The sequence below is a fragment of the Phalacrocorax carbo genome, chromosome 18 (assembly GCF_963921805.1).
Source record: "Phalacrocorax carbo chromosome 18, bPhaCar2.1, whole genome shotgun sequence".
Classification (NCBI taxonomy): Eukaryota; Metazoa; Chordata; class Aves; order Suliformes; family Phalacrocoracidae; genus Phalacrocorax; species Phalacrocorax carbo.
Window position 1 is genome coordinate 3,381,461 of NC_087530.1, and position 26,168 is coordinate 3,407,628.

The window sequence follows — 26,168 nt, forward strand, 5'->3', positions numbered from 1 at the left end:
GTGAATTGCTGCTGGACTTCCCCCAGACTCAAGGGCAACATTTTAACATAGTACAACAAAACCTCAATACAACTTCAATTTCTCTGCCTGCAAGCTGAGTTCCAAGCACAATATCTCTATGACAGCCAATACCGAGGACTGTCCTGTTGAATATTTATGTGAGAAAAACCCAGTTAAGATAAATTACAAGCTTGCCACATGCCTGAAGTGGACTGCAGGTGTCCTGCTCTTCTCTTAGAGTTTTATGACTTCTCTGCACCTTGTGTGCTTTCTCCGCTATCAGAGTCTCTTCCTCTAGATCTTCTAAGGATGGTGTAGCATCACCTGAAATGCACAGATGGCAAATACAGGGTTCTTTTTTCTCTCAGTCACACAAAGTAGCCATGACTACAGGGATCTAAGGTTTGCTACTAGAGTTTATGGCAGTGCCTATGCACTGACACTCTAGGTTATGGAACAGCACAAGACTCCTTGCCAAATATATATATATAATTTTTTTTTAAAATATAAAAAATCAAGTCAAAGCACTAATGGTGCAATTGTGGGCCACTGAAGTCCATGGAAAAATTTCTCTTTGCCTAAGGGACAGGATTTATTTCAGACAATTTGATGTCCACATGCTCAAAGCTAGGCTTGAGAATCTAGTTAAGGTGCAGCCTATGCCAAACTTAGTAACAGTGATCTTGATGATATAACTCTTAATTACACAGATCTATAGTCTCCCTTGCTATAGGAATAAACAAAGAAAGAATGTTCATTAGAAAAATAACAGAAATATGAAATATTTCCACAATATGCAAATATTTATAATACAGAGATTATGCATGCCCAGAACTATATAAATGATATAACTGGGTCATATATAAACAGCCAGTTTTATTTTTTATATGTCCTACTGAGAACAAGAAATATGAACTGAGGATAAAACCTGGAAACAAAAATAACCCCAGCATGTCCTGTCGAAGTCTATCTTCAACTGATCTATGTTCTTTTAAAAAGAAAACCTTAAATTATTTTTAAAATGCCTCAAAAGAGAGTAAGTTGTTAATGACAAATGAGAACAAGTTATGATTTTGTTCTGAGGAAGCAGAATAATCATGTCTCATAATAAACCTTTGAGAGATCTCCACCATCTTGCCTAGCAGTGATTTATGTATTGGGTATAGTGAGGAAGACACTTCAGTAATAAATGAGAAGATTGTCTCTCTTTCTGTCTGGATTAAAGTTTGATTGAAGTGGTTGAAACAGATTGGACATAATAGCATTAAATATGATTTACCAGTTCCTTGAAGAGTATTTTCTGCCCGAACCAGGCATAAGTTACACAAAGTAGAAAGCATCCCCAAGCCTTTCACTGTGAACTTGCTGGCACGTGGATGAATATCTTCATCGTCTTTAGGATCTATCTTTGGGTTTGAAATAAATGCCTTTTCCTCCAGCACAGATTCCTACAATGTAAATATTTAAGAGACAGAGTTAATGTCCAAAGAGGAAAGGACTTTGCTGGTGGCAGACTGGCAGAAACAACAGTTAAGAGATCAGAGATTAGGTTCACACTAAGATATACAAGTGAATATGGACTCTTAGGCATATGTACCCACGCTGGGGCTGTCTCTCTGGTGTAGGAAATAGGAGAAAGACTAGTCTCTGCAGCTGCTATGGACAAACGATAGTTTACTGCTCCAGGGACAGGTTTAGTTTCTCCTGGAGCGGCACAGCACTTACCCACTGGAGATGGCTTAAACGCATTGTCACGAGTTAACAACACAGAGAAAGTGGAAGGGGCAGGAAAGTTGTGGTAAACCAGCCCATGTCTCTTTAGTCTTTAGCTAAAGTGCACATAGTCAACACACAAGACCGATTTCTACTTGATGTTCATAACTGTCAAATGAGTCTTGTCCTACCTTAAGGCAAATATAACCCAGGGCAGCATTTCTTTAGGCACAAATGGAATTACAGAGGTGATCCTTACCCGAAACGCACACTTTCTGCCTTCTCTTCTAATGGGTGTGGAGATAGACTCATCCATTCTAGCTGAATTTGCATGTTCCAGAGGTAATAAAACATGATCCTGAGCCTTAAGCTCTGAAAGGCACAATGTTAAGTTACAATGTTTCCAGTGCTGCATTTTTTTTTCTATGAGTAACTTGACCATAGCTTTTTTCTTTTGCTCAAAAAGGCTAATTTAAAAATATTTATAGTTTGAGTACTTTAGTTTTGCCCCACACATTCCTTGTCACACCAACAGAAGCTGAAAGGACCAATGACCTTATTTACCCAATCATCACCTTACGTATCTTGCAGTTACGTGGCAGCAACTGTAAAGCCCACTTCCAGAAATTTCTATGCTCTTTTTCTCTTTCTTCACCTACGCATAGCTGCTACCTCAGCAAAACAGCTTAAACCTTTGTTACACCCTCTTCTTGCTAATCCTGAACAAATTCCTGGTACCAGAACCCATGCTGGAGGTAACTGAGGGGCAGATCAACATCACAAGTTCTCTCTCATGGGTTAATTAGCTCGACAGTCCTCTTCTGAAAGATCATCTGAACTGCTCCAAAGAACAGCTGAGACTTCAACTTTTGACTCAAGTTGTTCAGTTTGACTAAGCAGTCACAGACATGGTTTGCTACAGAAGTCTTCTTTAGTGGGTACCTGTGTTTATGGAATCTTTAACCATAAAGACTGAGTCTGTGGTTTGACTGGTAACACCACACGCTTTCTTGGCCACCATTCCAGGCACCTCGGGGCCTTGTACACCAAGGGACTGCTCCAAACCTGGGGACTCCTCTGCCTCTTTCTGGTATTGTACCAATGGTTTCTTGTTCTCAGTAGAAAAGCTGTAAACAGTTAGACAAGGAATTAATGGTTGGGAGTTGTTTTCGTGTTCCCAAGTTAATCATGACAAATCTATACAAAGTCAATAAAGGTATTAATTAAATGCTTCTGGTAGCACTTGATAGTGCTCATGTGCACCTATGTTTATAAACCAGCAAATTAGTAAAGCCAGAAGCACTCCGAATAGTGTATTTATTTCTCCTTTCCCCTCTCTCCCACTAGATACTGGTTTCTAATCTTCATAGACAAGAATAGGAGGAGACTGAAGAAATCATCAGCCCTGAAAATGCAAAATCAGGCTCAGACTCTGAACCTGTATGCCTCCTCCATTTCCAATCAATGATCAGATTCCAACAGAACTCGTTAAATTTTCCACTTTAAATGTAGCACCACAACTTTGTGGACATTTGGGACATCAGATACTGATTGTGATAATGATAAAACAGTCTCCTTACTGCAAAAGCAGAAGGCAACACAATTTACACTCAGACTTCTGTTAGTGGTACAAGCTGTAGAATAGAGAGTTGAGTAAGTTATTCTGTTCAGAAAAAAGTGATCTACATGTAGTGGGCTTTTTTTTTTAGTACAACAGTTTAAAAAGTTAAAAATATATTGAATAGATTAAAATCAATAATGTGACAGTGCTTAGAAGCCAAATCCCTGAGTTTTTTTTAAACATGAATAAAACAGGCCTATAGAGGATTCAACACCACTAATGTTTAACGACTTAAAAATAAGCAGATTTCAGAATTCAGAAGATATATTCCCAGTTCTTAGCTAAAAGCTTGTCCACTTATAACAATTACAAGTTTTGCATTCCTTGTTTCTAGTATTTAACATACATCAATAAACCCCAAACCAGCAGCTTTTGCTGCATGTTAGTAATCTATTTATTATTTCAATTTGCTTTCACTTTTAAAAGTATTTCCTAACCCTTTCCACCTCCTTACAGCCCTACTTATTAACTGCCTTCCTGATCAGTATAGAATATGAACATACCTGCACTGGTGGATAGATAGCAGAGTTACCACTCTGCACTCTCACATAGGGAGCAGCTCTATACACACTCATGCAGCGGCTGGCGTTTGGGTGCAGTGCCGGTTCCTCCAGGCCCCGTCTGCTCTAGACTGATGCTAATATGTTCTCCTATGAGCAGGCTTGTCAGTAATAAGAAGTGAAAGCACAGCCAAGAAACCTTTTAAAGATTTCTGTGACTTGCAATCAATAACACCATGAATTATAGATCAGTTCCATGCAGGGATTTATTTGAAAGCCTTTCCCTGTGGGGACTTAAGTAAATGCACAGACCTGACTCACCAGTCTGCTAAAGGTCTGGGTAACACTGAATGAAAGGGGCTTTTTAATTCATATAGATATATATCTGTCTTTAACTGCATTTGTTTTGGGTTTTTTTGTTTGTTTGGTTTTTGTTTTGTTTTTTAATGAAGCAAACTAGATGGTTTTGTTCATCTGAGCCTGCTTCGGAAGACTGCTGTTCTGAGCAGTGCAAATACTGGGCCCTCATCTGCTCTGCTCAGCTCTGCTGGCTCAGCAGAAAGCAAACAGGGATGCTGGGAATACAGCGCCTGGGGAACAGGAAGCCAGCGCTTTCTCCGAACAGTCTGACTGAACCCCTGAACCACCTGACTGTGGGCATTTTACATGACACCTCTACACTTCAGTTTAAGCATAAAATTAAGCTCCGTGTAGAACAAAAGCCTTCCGTGGTTAAATCCTAAGTGAAACACAAACCTGCTCCAAGGGGTTAAGTGATGCATAGGCCGAGAGCCAGATGACGACAAGGGAGTGAATTTCACCAATCAAATCAATACATTTCTGCTCATTCCGTATGGGTATTTTGAAGTTTCATTAATATGTAGTTGCAAAGTATTCTGAATTTGTAGTTAAGAGCCATCATGAAAATGCAAATTATCATTAGCGGTTGCGTGTCATCGTTAAAAGATATCCTGGTTATTAACACTATGTAAATTAACTTGCCTAGACCTGATGCTTCAAAGCTACATTTGTTCCTAACATCGCAACGACAGGCTGTAGTCCCACAGACTCGGGCAACACTGCTTAACATTTTATAGTGCAGATAATCATAGTGAAATACGTTTACCTGCTCAAACAAAAACGCAGTTTAAAATTAGTAGATAAAGCCTGCAAGGACTGGCTTTCTTAAAGCCCAGAGGATTGTGACACTGAATGCAAGAGCAGGGAGCCATTCTAATGGAAGCACAGCTGCCTTGGGAACAACTGTCACTCCACCTTTTGCACAAAGGATTAAATAATTAATTACCCAGTGCAGCCCCTTCCATGTGCAATAAGCTTATGATGGCAGATCAACATGGCTTTTTCAGCATGAAACAGACTTTCCCAACTTCTAATGATAAATCCAAATCACAGTACTACATGATTACATATATATATATATATGTATATAGACACAAGCAGATATATGCATATACGTAGACTCTAAATTTCAGGATTAAGGCTCAGATTTAGCTTGTTCTATTGAAGAAGTTAATATTTGTGAGATATAGAAGTACTGAGATCATAATGTAACTCCCTGTAAATTTTTTTTGTAGACATCAGAAGCAGTCCCTGATAAACAGTCCAGTTGGTGTAAATACTGACTCAAACAATTTTCTAGTAAAATTCAAGACTTCACTTAAAACACTTTCCCTCTGCACAGAAGGGTACTTCTTTTCAAAGAATGAAAGAATCTGAAATAAATCAGTGTAAGTGATGAAGGTATTCTACCTAAAAAATTTAGTAAGTGGTATGGAAAGGATCTATCTCCAGTGATGGATCCAGACACCTTAATTTACTCGATGCCGTTCACATACCTTGCAATAAGCTGATACCTGCCCCAAGAAACTTACTGATTTGGACATGAGATGGTAGGTTGGCCATACGGAGGGCATGCAAGTAAACAGTGAGGCAATATTGGTCAGAAGGATAAGCAGTGATCTTGATGCATCAACTGCTTGAACATAGCGGTTTTTGAAACTTGTCACTATAATACCTCCCTCTTTGGAATATTTAAAGCTCACACAATTATCTAGGACATAACTGCTTCCATCTTCTCCACTGGACTGGTTCTTCAGCTACCACTGTGGAAAGGGTTTTACTTAACCCTCATATTTCTTGCTTTGCTTATTCTTTAGCTGGACACAACTCTATTCTCTGTCAGATCAGGCCTTTCTGGGTAGGCTGTGGAATCTGCTGAGGCAGAGTATAACTTCGGGCTAGAAATAAGTCTTATTGTCTTCAACTTTATTCCTTCTTCAGTTGGTGGGCTCCTTGTAAGCTAAAAGGAAATGGTAATACATAAGGTTTCACCTGGGTTCCTTAGCTGTATTGTCAGCTCTGACTTCAGTTGTCTGCTCAGACTGTGACTTAATAACCTCTTGCTTCCTGGCCAAATTACACAGCTTTTCCTGGAGTTGTGCCGTTGAATGCCGCATCATTAAGATTTCTCTTTGCTGCTTTAATAAAAGCTTTCTTTCTTGATGGGCTTCCCTATAGATGCTTTGCAGGTGCTGGATTTCTGCCTACGCAAAGCAGAAAAAGAAAGGAGCGTAAGAGAGCCAAGATAAGAGAAAAAAGACCTACTTAAAACTATGTATAGTATTTCTTATCATAAGGCAATACTACTCACAAAACATCCTGAAAATTCAACAAAACAAAGGGTTTGTTCCTTTTTCTGTAAAGGACTGTTGCAGTTTTATTTTTCACTAATGCTGACTGGGGGTTACCTGTGAAAACTAATGACAGGTAAGGGAGAATCCTGGGAGACAGCGTGTCTCAGAGGTGAGACCTTTGGAAACAAATTATCTTCAGGTCATTCAAAACTACAGGATGCTTGTGGTTTGCACTCTGCATAGGAATTTCTTGAAGGAAAGCAGAGGCTTATACAAGCTAGTGAGTAGGACAGAAATTTTCTGATTACCAAGTGTAATTATGAACCCAGCATTCCTCTCAGAAGCCGGAGAACTGAGAGTATAAAATTAGCTGTCAGATTAATTTAATATATTTCAACATCAGAAGCATAAATCTGCATAAATCAGTAGAAACCTGCATTATATGACCTGATTGTTGTGGCACAAATAGAAAAATCCACAGTAACAGTGGAGTAGCAAGGGGAAAAAAAAAAAAAAAAAGAAGAAGGTGTTTTAAGATTTACAGACTGCTGACTTTGGCACAAAAAAAACCTCACTGAATGTAGGAAGAAACCAGAATAATGCATGTGAAATTACATCAGTGGCTTTTTTTTAAAAAAAACCAACAAACCCCTCTTGCTCCAGCAGCTCCAGGCACCTCCCCATGTTGCATCCTCCCACTGTTTATAAGATGAAAGCCAGCTCCTCTTGCTGCAGCTTTACCTGCTCCTGTTTCAGCTCCATTAGGATTTTGCGCTGCTTTGCAGCCACGGCAGAGGCTCCCTTGCTATCTTGAAAGTTTTCCAGACAGCTGGAGACCAGAGAAGGATGGGAATCACTATCAGATAATTAAATGCCATGATTTAATGCTCGTCAGAAAACAATGCCAGGGATAGGATCAAAGCTCTTCTCAAAGCAGCTGTAAAAGCAGCAGTAGCTATGGAAGGCTCTGCAGAAAGTTCCGTTAGACTTGGAGGACATCTCACCACCCTGGGGCCGTATCGCCTGGATCTCATCCAAGGCAGCCAGACTTCCCTGAGCACTCAGTACACAGCACCGACTGGTGAGGGACGCCATGCGCCAGCGGGGCTCAGACTGTACCTCACGGTGCCTCAGCCCAGTCAGCGCTGAGGGGACCTTCGCGAGAGGGGGGCTCACGCCGTCACTGACAGTGCCTCAGCCCAGTCAGCGCCAAGGGACCCCCTCGCACGAGGAGGGGCTCACGCCGTCACTGACAGTGCCTCAGCCCAGTCAGCGCCAAGGGACCCCCTCGCACGAGGAGGGGCTCACGCCATCCCTGACGGCGCCTCAGCCCAGTCAGCGCCAAGGGACCCCTCGCACGAGGAGGGGCTCACGCCATCCCTGACGGCGCCTCAGCCCAGTCAGCGCCAAGGGACCCCTCGCACGAGGAGGGGCTCACGCCATCCCTGACGGCGCCTCAGCCCAGTCAGCGCCAAGGGACCCCCTCGCACGAGGAGGGGCTCACGCCATCCCTGACGGCGCCTCAGCCCAGTCAGCGCCAAGGGACCCCTCGCACGAGGAGGGGCTCACGCCGTCACTGACAGTGCCTCAGCCCAGTCAGCGCCAAGGGACCCCCTCGCACGAGGAGGGGCTCACGCCGTCACTGACAGTGCCTCAGCCCAGTCAGCGCCAAGGGACCCCCTCGCACGAGGAGGGGCTCACGCCATCCCTGACGGCGCCTCAGCCCAGTCAGCGCCAAGGGACCCCTCGCACGAGGAGGGGCTCACGCCATCCCTGACGGCGCCTCAGCCCAGTCAGCGCCAAGGGACCCCTCGCACGAGGAGGGGCTCACGCCATCCCTGACGGCGCCTCAGCCCAGTCAGCGCCAAGGGACCCCTCGCACGAGGAGGGGCTCACGCCATCCCTGACGGCGCCTCGGCCCAGTCAGGCCAAGGGACCCCTCGCACGAGGAGGGGCTCACGCCATCCCTGACGGCGCCTCGGCCCAGTCAGCGCCGAGGGAGCCCTCGCACGAGGGGGGCTCACGCTGTCCCTAACGGTGCCTCAACCCAGTCAGCACTGAGGAGGGGCTCACACCACACCTGAAGGAGGCTGCAGTGGGGAGCTCTGTAGAGAATAAGACTCTGCAGACTCCTCTCTTTCTCCTTTATCTGCACTTACTCTGTAAGAGAAAGATTTTATATTTGCTCTCATGCCCTGAGCCGGGACAGTTTTTCTTCCTTTGGGCAGGCAGCAGCACCTCCACCTCCTGCTGACAGACCTGTCCCCATCAGGGCAGGCCTGTGGTGTCCTGCCCACACGTCTCCCCCTCACCGTTTCTGGTGGCCCAGCCAGGCCAGCTCAGCCCTGGCTTTCTCCCGGAGAGCTTTTTTGCGGAGCTTGAGGAGGGCAGCCTGGTGTTGAGCTCGCAGCTCTTCTCCCCTCAGACATTGCTCCACCATGGCCAAGCTGAAATGGCAGAAGGTGCTGGAGCCTCCATAGTGCCGGCCAACTTCACTCCACTGGGGACAGAGCAAAGCGTCACGTTTTTAGAGAAGTGTCGTGATGAGTTTGACATGGGGACCGAAAACCAAAAAAGTACCCTCAAAAGAACAAACACCCCCCACACTAGTACAAGAGCTGGTGTCACCTGGCTGTCAGAGCTGGCCTGTTCACTGCTCTCTCCAGAGTCATCCCCTGCACAGGTCTCCCCGTGGGGCAGATTCACTGGAGGTGACAACAGATTCAAGGTTTGATGGTCGTGCAGCAGCTCCCCATGCTCTGCCAGCAGGGATCCTGAGGAGAAGATTTAAAGTCACCATAAGTAAAATATTTGTCTGTTACCAAAGGAGAAAGAGACCCTGAAAACGGTTTCCACAGTACATGAGTTAGCATCCATTCCTGAATTCAAGGCGCCTTTGCAAAGACTTGGCAGCCAGGCCTGCGCACTGCCCTGAGCAGGAGCCTGAACACAGTCACCCCACAGCCATTAGCTTTCAGGCGCAAGTTATGAACACCAGCCTCACTTTCAACTAAAGTCATGGTAAACAGGTAAAAAAAAAAAAAAAAAAAAGGGAGGGGTGCCTATAAATAGCATTAATAAGTCTTCACTCCCAAGACTATTTTCAGTAGAAGCGTCAGGAGCACAAATGGAGATTGCTATGGTTTAAATATGCATAATATAAGTATTAAGGTCAAAATTTTCAAAATCAGTCAGTAAATCAGTGCAATTTGTGATTACATGTTCCAGCCCCTGGATGCCGCGCTGTTTCTCGTGCCATGCTAGAAAGCGTTGTTGTTTGCCCAATACCACCAAATCCGTTAAGTTAGTATTCACCTTCTTGAAGCACTGAGCAATATGAACCCCTTCCTCCCAGAGGTTTTCTTTCTCCCACTATTTTGGGATCCACTGGACTGTGATCTCTTTCTATCTTCAATGCAGATTGTTTCAGTGAATGTATCTCTTGATTACTGAAGGTAAGAAAGGAAGGGAATATTTTGTTATTGCAGAGATACTATTTCAATTCCTAGCTTTCATAGCAAAGTCCTCTGTGGAGGCTGAATCTTTTTCAGACTAGCATGGTGCTCACTTCTATGCAATATTGGAAGTTTTACCTGCGCAAAGGTGCCTTTCTGGTAATTGTATGCATAAGGCTCTAGAAGCAATTCTCAAGTCTTTAATCTATGCCACTTCAAATAAACATAAAAATGTGCACATACAATATTCTCACTCATACCAAGATATATGATGGTAAAGCAAAATGAGGAAAATCATGTTTTCCCACAAGTTTCAACGGGGCTTCTACATTTAAAAAAAGAAAAGTGCAAGTTCTCCCACAACATTGGAAAGATATTTACACTGTGGTTTGTGCATAAATCAGGGTAGAAAGACTGTACTGCAAAGTGGGATACTTCACAGCAGAGATCTGAATGAATAAAATGGTTAGGCCATAGTCTTAAAGAAAACATGACGGCCATGTAAGCTGTTCTTAAATGACTTGACATGAACATCTATTTTAGAAACAACGCAGTGCAAACGCTCTAGAGCCCCAAGCCATCCATATAGTCAAACTGCAGGTTAAACCATCAGAGTGCCTGGATGTGTACCGCCTCCTGTACCTGCCAGCTGTGTTGGCACCTTCCGACTGGTGTCGTCTCCACGTTCGCTCTGCATGGTCCAGTCTTGATGCTGAAGAATAACTGTCTTTGGAGCTACTGCACTCCTGCAAACACAGAAATTGTCTGTACACCTGAATGGTCCATTTGAAAGGCAGAACTTTTAAGCCTTCTTCCCTCATCCTCTTGGGAAAGCCCTTCATTGTAGATAACACTTGTCATATGCCAATAATTCCGAGTTGGATTAACTAGCCACTGGATACCACTCACAGTGAAAAAACTGCATGGGCATATGGAGGTAAGGTAGTATAACAGCTCACAAACCGTTCTGTGTTTAGAGCTACTTTCATGGGAGTCAGGGTACTGTGTTCATCCTAAGGGTTTTTTAAAAACAACAAAACAACAACACCCCCACCCACCCCACCCCCCAAACCCCCCCCACCCAAAACAAACAAACAAACAAAACCAAACCCCAAAAGAAGCACTCCAGAGGTAACTTCTCTCTAAGCTGTTCAAACATATTGAGAGACATTAATTGAGCTGAAGTATCCTCCAAAGCAAATACTCTCAACGATATAACAAGAGCTTGGAATTGCACATGAGGGCTGAGCTTGTGTTTATGCATATGGGGCTAAATTCTTATTCTAACAAATAGACACTGAAGTCCATCAGTTCCTAGCCGACTTCAGAATCCAAGGCCAGAAGGGAAAAAACAAATAAACAGAATTCTAATTTATTTTTTTAAAAGGATACTTTTTGGTCAAGATTAGCATCTCACTAGCCTCTCATGTCTGAGCAAGTATCAGTAATTATCTCTTGAGGACTTAAAAAGCTGTCACTTCGTTTTACAGCAAAACCAGCCATAAATACCAAAAGCTGCAGCATCTAAAGGATTTCAGATCAACAGTCCAAATGACAGCCTAAGGGACTCCAGTACCTGAGAAACCTGGGCACTTCCAAAAAGTTACCCTGACCTCCAGTTTTTATCTGTTTAAAACCCCCTTTTGATTAAGGGACTTTAAGTGAGGGAAAAGAACCAGCGGGGATTGGTAGAGCATTTTGATGAATCCAGAAGTAGTAACACAGGATCTGGAATGATAACTTACCTCTGAACGGTGCTGAAGCAGGTCACTCAAAAGCCTCTGGCTTTCTTGTACCTCTAGCTTTGCTTTTTCCCTCAGCACAGTAAGCTGCTGTTTCTGCTGGAGCTGATGGACCTGTGTTAGGAAATGACACTCTATGAATGATGGTTTTAACCAAATCACATGATTCCTCAGAGCTGGGGGGCAAAGGGCAGTAAACTCCGAGGGAGGGCAGCACAGGTATGGTGCAGCCAGCTCCTGTCGCATCCGGCTGCCTGTGGAAGGCAGTGCAAACACTTGCTTTGGCTGCAGCAGGGCAACGCGTTCTTACCTACCAGTGCTAGACTAGGATTTCCAAATAGCAAACTAAGGCTGGCACCTCTCCTTTACAGCTACATAGGGTTTGTAAACCTGATGCACAGTCAGATGATACCAACTGATTATAGCTAAACCCACCTGAATTAGGGATAGCTAGCACCTTTTTACCTGGGATAGCAGAACTTGAGTTGCTCTTTACTTATTGCCTAGGTTGCTTACTGTACCTTCAGTTTGTGAGCCAGGAGCAGGGAGGTTTGCCTCAAATTGTCCAGATGGCTCCTGTGTTTCTCTTCCAGTTCTGTGCAGCTAGGATCTCCCTCACCTGCAGAAGCTTAGGAAACAGATGGTAACAGTCACCATTGATTAATTTAAAACACCTGTGCTCCATTTAATAGGGGCCAGCTGCATAAAGTACCAGAGTTAACCAGAGGGAGGCAGTGGAAGCAGATTCTTCCTTTCAGATTCCAGTTACTCCCCTGAAAATGTGTTTCTAGACATTCAAAGTCCTTTGGGACTTAAGCATTTGCTAAGTGTTTTGCCAGCAGGGTTGACTTGCTGGGTCATCACTGAGGCCAGTGTACCTTGTAAATAATCTAACAGCATCATGATGTTTCCAATGCAGTATTGGGGCATCTGCTTCTCGGCATTCTTTGCTGCATTTCAGGCCTGACTGTACTTCTCAAAACATGCCTGAGTCCTAATGCATAGACTTAAACAGGGGATCACCAAAAGGGGAAGGGGGGATGTGTACATTGTTCCTGACTCTTATTTTCCTTTTGAATCTTCCCTGGGCTTATTTTTGGAAGCCTCCCAAACCTGATGACTGCCTTTATTCCTGGAATAACTTCTCTGCATACGTTCACTTCTTCTACTGTATCTGAAGAAGGAAAATGTCGCTACCTACATCCTGCCAAGAAATCTGTTAGCATAAAGTCCTGCAAGTATTGGGCAGAGGGGAGGAGGTAGGGCTCAAGAGGGCCTATGCCAGGAAAGAGAAGGACTGGGAACCTGTTCCCATTCTAAGCCCAAAGCTCAGAGTGTGTGTTATTGCCACTCTTGTTCCCACTGCTCCTTTGCTGCACCAACTGATCAGACCCACTAGTTACAAAAAAATAAAAGTTTCCCAACCTGGTCACCTCTTCAGGAACTCTAGCAGCTTCTTGCGTGCCCCCTCCATCTTGCAGCTTCTCCCTCTATGGGGGTGCAGGCTTGATTTCTCTCTTTTGTCACAGGGAAGGGAAAACCGTGAAAAAAAGCTTTCACTTTTAAGTGGGGAAAACAACTCTTGTTCCAGTGCACCTATTGCACTGCTACTTCCTTCTTGTAAGTCTCCTGTCTGTTTTTTACAGTATAGGTGATGTAATATTTACCAGTGATATGTTCTTGGCTGCTTTGAGCTTCTCAGATGAATTGCTAAGCTTATGCAAACAGGTTGGGTGTTTACTCTGTGCTGTGCCACTGTCACAGCAACCAGAGTCATAAATGAATTGAAGTGTGGGTCATAAATAGAAATAGGTTTGACTTGGAAACTTTAGATAAAATCTGTATCCCTATCCAGACTGTCTGAATCCAAATTAGCCCATGCCTCAGGATAAGCCCACGACATGCAAGGTTTGGTTTTGCTTTAAATACTGAAGGATATTTAACATGTAAGGAGCAGAGACATGGGCTTCTTTGCATGCCAGGATGCTTTTTGTGTTTACATGGATGTGAGTGAAATAAAATGTTAATTCTTCAAGCCTGATGCAGATTTTCTATTAGGATGCTGCTGTGTTTGTATAAGCAGCTTGATTGTGAATTTCACTTACCTGTTACGGTGTTACTATAGGAGGCTTTTCTTAAGCCCCTACTCTTCAGAATCAAAAGACTGGATGAAAATCTCATCTTTATTTCAGTAACACGTATCTCCTGGTTCTGGAGAGTTGTTTGAAAAGGCAAAATTGTACTGAGTTACCTAGAAATCACACGCCCAATGAAGAGTTCAACCTTTTAAAAAGATTTTGGTTTCACCGCAGTCTTTCTAATTTTGAGGACCAATTCAGCCTCTTTAATGCTTATAGTTACCAGAGGTGATTTTGTGAAATGGTATATTTAGGAAAATTCTGTGGGTGAAAGAGCTGTTGTTTCTACAAGGAAGTTTTTTTACTGGTCTTAATCAATATAATAGAAAAAAAGATAAGTGAACCATTCTTCAGTGGGTAGGCAGACAGCTCATCGCTTTCAAAACCCAGATGAGGGTGCCTCCTTCAATACTAACAAATAAGGAAATTTTATTTTAAAAAAAATTACAAGCTGAATTTATCGATGCCATGTTGTCTGAGTAGCTTTTAATACTAACAACTGGGCCATTCTGAAGTATGAAAATCTCTTAGGATATAGTTTAAAATGCAAGTATTTTCAATTTGTGTCTCAAACTGAACAACGTTATTGTTGTTCTCTTCAAAGCCTGACCAATGGTATTGATGTCAAAGTGAATAAAAAGTTTTTTCTGATTGGTTTTCACCCCTTTTGAACATAATTTTCCTAATTGTGGCTATTTCCAGATGCATTTCTTGTGCTGGCAACATCCTGCATTAAAGAAAATACCATCTGGCTAAACTTCATGTCCTCATACATTATGATGAATGGCATTTGACTGCATACCCAGATAGCTTCAATGTACATACACTCAGTCTTTTTAAAAAAAATGCTATTTATTAAATCACTTTCCGCTGCACCTGCAGAATCTCAGTAAAGCCTGTAGAATCTCTGTGACATATAATTAAAAAAGCCAGGCTAAAAGTCTCATTTTTCTAATCACTTGAAGCTAGGCAGAAGCACTTACTGCTGCTTTATTCAAGGACAGCTTTTTCTCTTTCTGCCCATGTCAGCAATCAGTCCAAACCAGTTATTACAGAAATACATACTTGCAACTTTGTATGTAAGCACAACTTTGACTACATTATTGCCTGGAGGTGTATGAAGGTGGGGTGTGAAGAGCCCTGAAATGCTGCTGTGGAATAGAGCGACAGATCCAGAAGGAATTGACCCATTTGATACCCAGGCCAGGGCAATCCTTCCCCTCTCCAAATTACTGTGCTAGCTCAATCGCGTTATTATTTCAGGATGCTCTTCAGGTAAGGGAAGGGGTGGGCAAAATACCACCTAGGCATTTCAGGAATTTGGTAGCATGCAGGAACTGAGCTGTAGTGATGACAGGTAAATGGGGATAGAGAAAAGAGGTTTGCTAACTCCTGGTCACAGCTGAGATATGCAGCATAGGTGAACAGGATGGCTGTTTGGCCCTTCTTCAGCAAGGTCTGTGAGCCAAGAGCAATCCCTAAGCAAGAGGCTGTAAACTTAAAGGCTACACTTGTTTACACAGGAAAATCAATGGGCTCATCTGCATTTTTGAGTACCTTGGAGAATCTCTATTTCCACACCTGATGAACCAGTTCCTTTCCTTCTCTTCTCTTCTCTTCTCTTCTCTTCTCTTCTCTTCTCTTCTCTTCTCTTCTCTTCTCTTCTCTTCTCTTCTCTTCTCTTCTCTTCTCTTCTCTTCTCTTCTCTTCTCTTCTCTTCTCTTCTCTTCTCTTCTCTTCTCTTCTCTTCTCTTCTCTTCTCTTCTCTTCTCTTCTCTTCTCTTCTCTTCTCTTCTCTTCTCTTCTCTTCTCAATACATCTGGTATCCCACTTGTCGTTGAAGAGTAGCTGCTTGCTAAACGAGGGGATTAATGTGGCCTGTGCTGCTCCTGTCCTCTGCATATTTTGTGTTTATAGCTAAATCCTCTAGTGCGGAGGGTTGGCCAGAGTTCAGCCTCCAGCCAGATGTTGCAGCACATGGCAATACCTCGCCCTGCTGCTGACCTTTCCACGTGCGGCATGTCACATACAGAGCAGCGCAGCAGCTCTTGCTGCAGGCTAGCGGTAGAGAGCTGGGCCTAAACCTGGACCTAACCAGAACCCTGAGTTTCCATGGAATGTTACTTCTATTGCTCATCAATTATATTAAATTCCCTCAATGCATTGCACTTGCAATACAGATGCCAAGGCTCCAAGCTGTATGGCAAAGCAACACCGGACTGCACTGAGCAAGAAATGCACATGTGTCAACATGCTTTGCAGTGGTAGTTTACAAATAACAGCATGCTATGGAGTAGCGGCGTGGAGAGGGGCAAAGTCCTGAATTCTTGTGCACACACAAGCTATAGGATGATTTTTCAGCCAGCTAACAAGCAGTGCAAATACAGTCTCTGAGGGTATGGAAAGAAACGAGTTCAAGGGAGAAAACTGGTATCAAAGGAAGTGAGAGCAATTCTCAAGAGCCATTCTTGTGTTGCCTGTCAACGCTGCCATCATCGTGGACTACTTTAGAGACGTTTGGAGGCTGATGATGGAGCTCACTGAAGCTTCACCAGGCGGAAGATTTGTAAAATGCAAAAGGCAGTGTAGGATTTTGAAACAACACACAAAGACCTGTCTTATCTCAAATTATCAATCAGAGGACAATTAGCTGGACCTATGCTGTTATACTTCTTTGCTGATTCCACTAATTTAATCATTACTCCCGCTGCTACAAGCAAGAAGGCAGCTCCCTCTAGTGATATGAGAAAATATGTCAATCAGCAGTTAAGGGGAAAGATGTTACATATGAATGTATTTTCTTTGTAATCCAGGTTAAAGTTCTGCATTTTAAGAATAATGGAGAGCATGCCATTTGCTTTCCTAATGCCAATTACTTTAAATAAGTAGCTAAGCTTAAGCTCAACATTTAGAAAATATTTTTTTTAACAATGAATTTCAGCTTAAACCTTGTCTCTCAAATACGGGAAAGGAAATACTAAGAATCTGGCCAGAGGAAATGAGCTTTCTGGCTCATTTAGTCCAATCTGGCTCAAGGTCCAATTGCAAAGCTATAGGAAGGGGCACAGGGAAAATATAATTTTTTAATCACCTTTTTCCCTTATTTAATAGCAATATGGAAACTTGGGCACTGTGGGCTGTATTCAGAGGGTGTGCTGCAGCATCAAGGAGAGTGTAGCTCATCTCCTCAGCTCCCTGTGGAAGAGAACTGGTGGTCTGGCAGGAACGATGGAAAGATTTTATGTAGTGGTGTCTCTGAGACAAGCAGAATGTGCAAACCACTTCCTCATCAGCTCGTTAGGTTATATTAAGTTTTGTGCCTAGACTGATTAGAGATGCATATAAGAGCTATGTGAAATACTTTCCAGTGACGCCTGTGGAGACGATTTGTGTCCATCGCAGCGTGTGCTTGTAGCATTTGCAGTTCTGGATTTTATACTGGCTGTGTTTAAAAAGAAAATTCAACTGTTCGGAACAGGTTCACTGTCTTGCTCCAGGCAGTAAATAGTTACGAATATTTTGTGAATATCTGCTTTTTATACTGTGTTTTATGATGTTTCAAAATTAAATTTGTTATTTTGCCAGGTATGTTTTCTACAGAAAATTTTTCATGCCTTTGGCATGACAATTACCCGTTTGATGATGCGTGTTTCTTTAAAAGGTAAATATTTCTATTTTGCAGCAGTTGTGTAATTACACATCATTATGCTGCACGTGCACAGTGACTTCTGTGTCTGTGAAAGAGAACAGAATCAACTGCTGGTGTGATGCATTATAGCAGACAATACAGCCTTGCGTCTGAATGCCCTTTTCCTGGTAAGAGCGGTGAACACATCCACTTGTGACCCATATTTCAAAACCACATTGTCTTCAGAGTGACAGTTCTGTGCCTCATCTGCAGCAACATGGCCCGTGGTGGAACTGCTGGCTCACAGCGAAACCTTAGGCTTGAGCTCACTCAAACGCTGTCAGCTCCTGCAGATGCTCACAGAAGGTAAAGGTTTCTCCTGCTGTAGACAGGAGGCAGCAGTTCCTATTGTTCATGTGGTGAGTAGTGGAGGGCAGGGTCTTTTTGCCAGAGAACTTACAGAATTGGGTCCTTAATTATTAATATTAAATAAATAAAACGTCTTTTGCTTATGGTAAACACTTCTGTTAACGGACTTACTGTCCAATCATGTAAGATGCCCTCCTGGTCCCTGGGGGGTGGGGAGAAGCATAGTAAACAATGCTGGCTTCTCCACCTCCTCAAAATCCAATATTATGTATAAAATTTTGTGGGGAAAACAATGAAGAATCCTTAATAAGAGCAAAGGCTTTTTGTAAGTACCCTCTTTGAGGAAAGGTTATCTGATCTTGTTCTTTTGTCTCAGAAAAGCTCTTAAAACAATGCACCATCTGCTACTGTTTGGTGGAAGCAAGCAGAGATCTCTTCAGACTGAGCAGCCTGCATGCTACTGTTTGCCATTTAACCCTTTCAGCCACAAACTTTCCCTTGTTTCTATGCAAACATTGGTTCTGAGCAGAAGCGGCGATGCCCTGCATCCCACCCTGGCCTTGGCCAGCCCTGCAGGATCTTTGCACAGATCTCTCCATTCAGGCTGCATCCTTGGCTAACCCCTGTAAATGCTGCATGCCCACATCTAGGATAATATCCCACACTTATCTGATGTGGTAATTATGAAGAATTAATTGCAAAGCTCCTTGAGACCTTCAGATGAAGTTGCAAGGTGCTGAAAATGGCTCTGCTGCGAATGGGGTTTGTTCCATCGAGGGCTGTCTGTAGCTGTCGCTGTGTCACTCAGCACAGGCGCAACCCGTGAGGTGCCGCTCTGCTGAATTCACAGCGCAGCACTGCATGGAAAAGGCAAAGCGTTTCCATTGCATTTTCGGTGGGGTCTACCTCTTAAATGGGACATGAAGGTTGAGGGGGCATTTTTTCATATATTCATTCTTCACCTTTGAAACGTGGAATGCGAATGAGCTATTTGAAATTCCCCCTCACCCTGGAAGTTTTTTCAGTTCTAGGTAAGCAAGAATCATCTGGCGATGAAGGACTATTCATTCTTTTGCAATAGCTTAAGAAGTGCCTCAGAAGGGCACCAAGTACCCACCACTTTGGGAAGTGCCACCTTACCAAAGTCCTGCTCAAAGCTGTCGTGAGTCTCAGCTCCAGGGCTCAGAGCAGCAGAGGGCTGTAATGTGAGGCTGTTTGGTGTCCTCAGGCTCTCTCTGGGAGACTGGGTGGCAATTTCCTCTTGATTCTGCACTTTGGAAATAGTCTCACACTGGTAGCAATTCCTCTGAGCTGTGAGTTCTCTCTGCGGACTGTGTCAAGGTAACAACAATTACTCAGCGTTTTTGAGCTCGTGCATGAGTATAAGCAATCTTTTGTACTAAAAAATGGCTATTTCATTTTAACAAAGCTATCGTTTATTAAATTCTGTTAAATGGAAACAAAAGACTCACTAAAAAGCCATACCTGCAAATCCCCTTTCAAAAATCCCCTTTCTTGTACCTTGATGTTGTCAGGAAAGCTAACAACACTCGTCTTTACCTACTCTAAATGCTGCTCTGAAAGAGCTGGATATTTTTCAGCCTGGTGGAAAATAGAAACAACAACTTTGCAGTTTGACGCTTAATTTATGAGGGCTGCATTGTACAATCTGTGCCACTGTTAGGGCTTGGTTGCACAATCTAGCTCTGAACCTTGGCAAAGTTTTCTGAGATCTTTTCAGAAACATAAAGTACTGATCTCTGTTCCAGTGTTTCGGGGACATGTGCTGAGCATGGCTATGGGCCAACTAAGATTTGCTATATATACTTTAATATTTCAAAACTGCATCAGCACCAGGTTCCACAGTCCTGATGAAGATCTCAGCTAACTGGTTTTACTTTGTTTTGATCTGTAACTATCTGAGCTTAATTAAAAAGATTAGGAAAGAAGGTGTGAAAATGGGTATTTATTGATCAAACCTCAGCTGAAACACAGAGAGGGACACCGAGACACACTGAGATGGTGACAGATGTTCTCTTTTTTATACAGAAAAATGAATGTGGAAAATGTTGGTTATTTTTTTTTCTTTTATCGGCAATCAGCTTAAGGAAATCTCATTTCATTTTTCTCATTAATAAGCTTTTCTTTGTTTTTCATGACCCAGAAACTGCTAAAACGATTAGAACAGCTTCCACTAAGGCGTCTTGGATGTAGTCTTCAGAAAGTGGGAGCAAAGGTGGATGAGAGAGAAAGAGAAGAGGTAACGGGGATTTCTTAAAAAGCAGTTCTCATCTTTGTTCGGAAAATGCAATGAGTTTTTGTGTTCTGTTAGTTTTTCAGTCAATGACACTCTTTCCTTTGGCTCTTGAGAAATGCATGCTTCTGTTTGGAAAGACTGATGGCAAGGTCCACATCCAACCCTGGCTGTTTCCTGGGAAGGCGACTGCCAATATCAGTGGAAATCAATGCAGATTCTACAGAAAATACTGAGATTAGGCAGGAGTGGGCAGCAGCCCCTCTCTTCCAGACACAACCAGCTCTGCAGTGGGCATAAACCATCACAATTCCCAGATGAGACTCTTTGGATTTTTAAAGAGAAAGCATTGTAGGGTCTGCAGTAGGAGGCAGAGCTGTGATCTAACAGCTCGGGACATCAGGATTCTGCCTGGTGGCTGCTTGCTCTGCCTTAGCCCGTGGGGCTGGCCGGTGCACTGAACTTATGGTAAAAGCGTTACAGTCTTTTTGACTCTTAAAAGATGCAGAATGTTACAGAAAGCCACTTCTATAGGTAACTGGATCAAAAGAAGGATGAAATTGCATACACATTTACTGGCAGTTTGGAGAATTCCCATCAGTGAGTCATTTGCATTAGCAACAAACCTCTGTCAGCCGCCCCTGCGGACTGCCAAGCAGCCGTGCATGAAATGGAGACATTTCTTATGGAAAGAGGCACCTGAGGGATTTCTTGCATGAACATAAGTCACTGTTTTCACAGCTATAATTAAACATGTAAACACAAAACTCTGCTGTTGACACTGGTTGTGAATAAGGTCATGTTCAAGTGCGCTGATTTTGTAACACTGGATATTTTATATTTGTGGATGAGGCTGGAAAACAGTTTTTAACAGGTGGCTTTGTTCAGATGAGCTCTTGAAGAGAATATCTATTGTAGCCAGCTGTGGCCTCATAACTCAGTATCACTGGTAGCAACAGTGGAAGTCAGAGCTTAGACCTAATTCAGCTGCTTTTACTATCACATTTTCTAACCTAGCTCTAGCTACGCTAGTGATGAGCTATACAGGCACAGATCTACTGAGGGCTAAGAACACAGCACTACTCCCGCCTGTTAGCAGTTGTGTACGCTGCTCAAGAGACAGGCTTCCTTCACTCCCTATAAATGCTCCGCCATACGGAGTTCAGGCACTCTCACTGCAAATATGTCTGGAGCAGGAGAAATTATGACCCTGGAAAGCGTGTTCCTCAGTCACCTCCTTAACACACCGGTGCTCCTTTGCCATGAGGCTTTCTGTCTGATCAGATCGTTGCTGTGTGCCCTCAGCAGGCGTTTGAATTCGCTGATGCTGGAGCAACCTCAGGAGCAGCTTGATTATGGGAGCCTCGTGCTGTCCTTACGGGCATGTGCTGCCCACTGGTGTGTACAGAAGGACTCTCATCCACTTTTGCTTCCCGTGAGTGAGCGCACAGGCTTCAGGACTAGCTGCAAAATTAGAATCTAGATCATATGCAAATGAAAGTTGAGGACAATCCAAAGACAGGCTTTTACCCTGAACCTTTGTATTATTTACTTTACCAGCAGCTAGGAGAGAGTTAGACATGGGGTGGTCTTTCTTTTGTATTGTCCCTTTACTGTCACTACTGCTGCATCAGAGGGAGTCCTCAACCCACGAGGGGGTGAGTCTGGAGTTCACAATATAGCAACACTTTCCACTTCTAATCTCTAAATACAGCAATATTTTATCTGCAAGTAGCTCTCCTCATCTTTTGAAACAGCACGTGCAAGAGGGTTGTGATTTATTGTTTGAGAGGTTTTATTGGTGGGTTTTTTTCTGTGATGCTCTGAGGACTTTGTTTGACTCCCTGCTCAAACACACCGGAGCTTTGCTTTCTCAGTAATTGCACTGTTCAGGAGATCAGCGCAATCTGTCTTATTTCTACTTTGTCTGATGCTTGTCCATTACAGCTGAGGGGCTATTCCCATCGGGGCCCACGGGGGTTCTGCACCTCCCTTCCATTACTGTGAATTAGAGTTGCATATAAACACGCACGCATCAGGACAAGAGTAATGGACCCCACCATTTTCTTCAGACTGGTGGGCTGCACTCTCGAAGGTGCAGTGCATATGCAGCTCTGACTCTCGTCACTGCAAGCTCTGAGTGCTCATGTTTTATACATTTGCTGTCTTCTGTGACAGAACAGCTCCATAATCCTTGCGACCGATCTCTTGGAGCACAAATCAGCCCAACCTTTGTGAATGTGGTAGTTGTGCACAAAGAAGAGGGGTTTAGCTTTCAGTAATTCCAGTAACTACTGTTCATAACTTTGATAAGCTGAGCTATCTGGACTTACCACACCAGTTTTCATTTTCCTCCTGTTTACTTTGCACTGTGAAGCTGAAAACTATCTTCTTAAAAAGAATGCTGTGCCTTATATCCTGCCTCCAGTTAAAAAAACTGCCCTTCTTCTCATTAGAGCTCTCTGCAGTTTAACTGCCAGTGGGTTGGCACAGGCACCAGTGAACTGCCTGTTAAGCAGAGCCATGCCATCCCTGCGTGGCAGGGATCCCACAGCACCAACACCTCATCCTTTGCTCTGAGCGGGAAGCTGGGGACATGGTGGCCAGTTTGCTGCACATATGTCCTTTCTTCAGTAATGCCTGTTCAGGTCATATTTAATCTTCTAGGGCTCAGGGGATTTATTCTCTAAGGGAAGATCTCTCTGCAGAGAGACGTGTGGCCCCATGGGGGGCTCTGGCTTTGTCCTTCTCTGCACTGGGCAGGGGCATGGTCTGGTTTGCAGTTAGCGATTGCATCTGAACTAACAGGTCTCTTCATGGTCCCCTCTGTCCCCAGAGATAACCCCCCCGCGGCAGTTACACGAATATGTCTTCGCTCTCTAAGACACAGGCTAAACACAGAAGGTGTTCTATCGCCTGCCATCTGCATTAAACATTTAATTAGCGTTGGCTGACTGAAAACAACCTACATTAACGTAATCCTTTTTTCTAAACTTCCTGCCTCACAACTTGTTTTCCATAATAATTACAATGCTCTGACATGTGTCCTGTTCAAGGAAACTTAGTGTTTGTGAGTAGGTGTTGCTCTACATTAATGCTGTTCACGCATCAACATACACCCAACCTGTAGAGCTGCAGTAATGAGAATTTTTCACCCACTTGGGGAGCAAAGTGAGTGAAAACAATTACTAAAAATGAATTTAGAGTATTCAGTTGATGAAATCACTCTTTAATCCCCTGCAAAAAGGAGATCAGTGGAGATTTAACTAGGTACTCATAAAGATAATCGATTTATTCTTCTGCCAATGCCGTATGTTGAAACATTGAGGGTTTTATTTTACTGGGGTGGGGAGGGAGATGTGAGAGACGTGTTCCTTTCCAAGCACGGAGCTCTGGCCTGGGGGGCCGTTGGGCCGCCACTGGCATTGTGCTCCCAGGGGTCGGCAGGCACAGCCAGTGGGGATGTGCCTCCCCATGGTGGAAAGCCAGAGCTCCCTTGGGCAGGAGGGGCAGGGCTCAGCTGCATGGAAGGAAATCCCCCCCTCAGTTCCCTGTCTCCTCCTGCTGTTGGGAGGTTGCATCTAGGGCAAAACTACTGTAGGGGAGATCCATCTCACCGAAAAACCCCAGCTGAACCTTTCCTATTGATCTTTCATCTCTCTACAAATAGGTGGTTCCCTCTTTCAGTATATCTTGTGTCAAAATCTGCCTACTTGGCAATTTGCTGGGTAAGGAGTAAAGAGCAGTCTGGCTCTGTGCTGAATTGGTGCTATTTATTTTAGCTACGCGTGTGTGTGGTGCATTTAGCAGAGAATAATATATCCAAATTTGTTTACCTTCTAGTGAAGAATCTGTGAGATGGAGAGGCTGGGCTGGTTATTGGCTTTTCATGCAATAGGCTTATGCCTACCTCGGAGCCCTTATTCACAGGAAAACCTTTTAAAAAGACAAATGAAGGCATTTAATAAATATGCTCTTTGTAGAAATGAAATAGCCCAAGCTTTGGCATCTATTCTCTGCCTATTTATGTGTGAGCACTTAACTTCCATATAGCTCTTCTTATCTACAGGTTTCAAAAGTACATGGGGTTAGGTTTATAATTCCTTTCTTACTTCTGGGAAAGCCTAGGCACCAGAAGGTGAAGTGATGTGTCCAAAATCAGTGGCAAAGCCACAGATAAAATTAAGAGATGTAGTTTCACAGGTGCAATAAGGGGAGACGAAAGTAATTAGATCATTACCCAAGTTAGATCATTACTTCTTAATGTGATAGCCTCTACTTCAGTCCCATCTCTCCTCTCACCTCGGGACTGACAGACTTTTCAGTGCTAACCAAACAGACATATAACAAAAGCCACTCACTACTAACATTCTGGCAACCTTCTGATCTGAGGAGACTTGCTGGCATTTCACGGTTCTGCCCTACTGATCTGAAGTTACTGGACAACATATGGAGTGGCACTCATACTTGAGGTTGCCAGAGGGTCCCTGGGCTCCCTGTGCTGCTTTCTGAGGGCACCTGTGGCTCTTCTTGCCGTTAGATTTGTGCGCTGTGCAGAGAACAAGTCTGCAAATACTCAAGGATCCAGCAGCCACCCCCTCTGAGCAGTACAGATACAGCCTAGGGAGGTAGCCTCACTGCTCAGGGATTTTCCAAGACGCAACACTTCCAAAGGGAAAGGGGAGATCAGGCTTAAACACTGCTTTTGTAGCTTTGAAAGGCTTGGGCTATGGCACCTGGGTCTCACTGTTGCATTGTGTCAACAGGATCTACCTTGCAATGTGTTGCTTGGGTCTTCACCAGCGTTGAGATGCCTCTGTCCTGCGCTATGAGTGATCCATGGTAATTCTGTGCTCACAGCGCTCCCACCAGACAAAGGACAGGGTATTTCCTTCCATCTGTCCAGGGCTGTTGTTCCCTCAGTGTTACTCACAAGGCTAATCCTGCCGAGTCCATGAAACTTCCTATCTGACGACACATGTAAGTCATCAGGATCTGGGGTGTCCAGAAGCATTTGTATAGTCATTGGCCTGTCTTGCTCATCCTTGGATGTCTCAGGCTCTGGGACAGAGGATGATTCATTGAAAAGGCCCAAAGTTGTGTCAGTCAATGTTTTGTCAGCAGAGTCTTTAACCCTGCTTGCTTTATTCAGTCTTTTAGTTGCCATCTCGATCTTTTCTGCAAGTTCCTTGGAGAGATTATGTACGGCTTTCACTCGATCCTGTTTACTTCTGTATGGAGAAAGACCAGAAGTCGAATCCTTGGAGTAAGGTTTTGCATCTTTCTGAAGAAGGGAAAAACTCAGAGGAGGCGTATGGAGACCTGAGGGAGAGCAGTCCCTCAAGTCTTCATATTTCAGAGGACTGAGAAATGAGAATTCAGATTCCAATGGTGCTGGAGAAGCTAATGCTGCTCTTTCTTTAGGTGATTGAACTGTACCTAGAAGTTCATTCCTGTTTAAACAAAAAAAAAAAGGAGAAATGTCAGGTTATAAAGACAAAGTAACAGCAGTGTTCTGCACAGACTGGTATCCTCAGCTAAAGTGCCTCGCAAAAGAAAAGGAAACAGATTTCCCTGTCTTTAGATACATTTGTCAAATGATAAATTCAGGATTCGGCTTTAACTGCTGACAAATACGGAGAAGAATCAGCCTGGGGCTGGCAAGGAATAATTATTATTTAAAAATACAAAGCAGAAAAATAGAAAACATAAAAGTAGGCCAAAAAATTTGCCTCAACCTGGATAGCCAGAGCACCAGTCTCTTTCCATGCTCTAAAGCACTCACAGATGCTCCCAGGTTCGGTAACAGCTCTGGACTCCAGCACAGTGAGGCTGATTTTAAGGTCAGACAGTACATTAGTCCATTGCTCTATTTTTCATCATTTACAACAGAATATTATGAAAAGTCTGCAGTGTGTGCTGAGAAAGAGGCTTTCTAGGATGCTTTTTATGTCTGAGTACCTGCCTCTGTGATCTTTCCTTGGTAGAGTACAGGATGTTTTATCCACCCAGGCCATGAAACTCCTCTCCAGGATTCCACCACTGGTTTGCTCCTGAAACAGGAGTGACCGTTAGTGTAAGCACCAAATAGCTA

The 26,168-nt window shown here is 43.6% G+C and overlaps 1 protein-coding gene across 1 annotated transcript; it reads right to left on the bottom strand.

The window, feature by feature from the left end:
• Positions 1-149: 149 nt before the first annotated feature.
• CCDC187 (coiled-coil domain containing 187) lies at positions 150-26,123 on the bottom strand. The gene is made up of 16 exons (XM_064469114.1): positions 26,036-26,123; positions 24,848-25,527; positions 23,911-24,010; positions 18,961-19,151; positions 12,207-12,313; positions 11,689-11,799; positions 10,586-10,689; positions 9,804-9,937; positions 9,117-9,262; positions 8,801-8,988; positions 7,230-7,317; positions 6,187-6,398; positions 2,656-2,840; positions 1,973-2,085; positions 1,280-1,448; positions 150-324 (listed from the first exon to the last, which is right to left on the bottom strand). Exons 1-16 carry the CDS (start codon positions 26,089-26,091, stop codon positions 155-157), a joined length of 2,754 nt encoding a protein of 917 aa, XP_064325184.1. The 5' UTR covers positions 26,092-26,123; the 3' UTR covers positions 150-154.
• Positions 26,124-26,168: the final 45 nt, after the last annotated feature.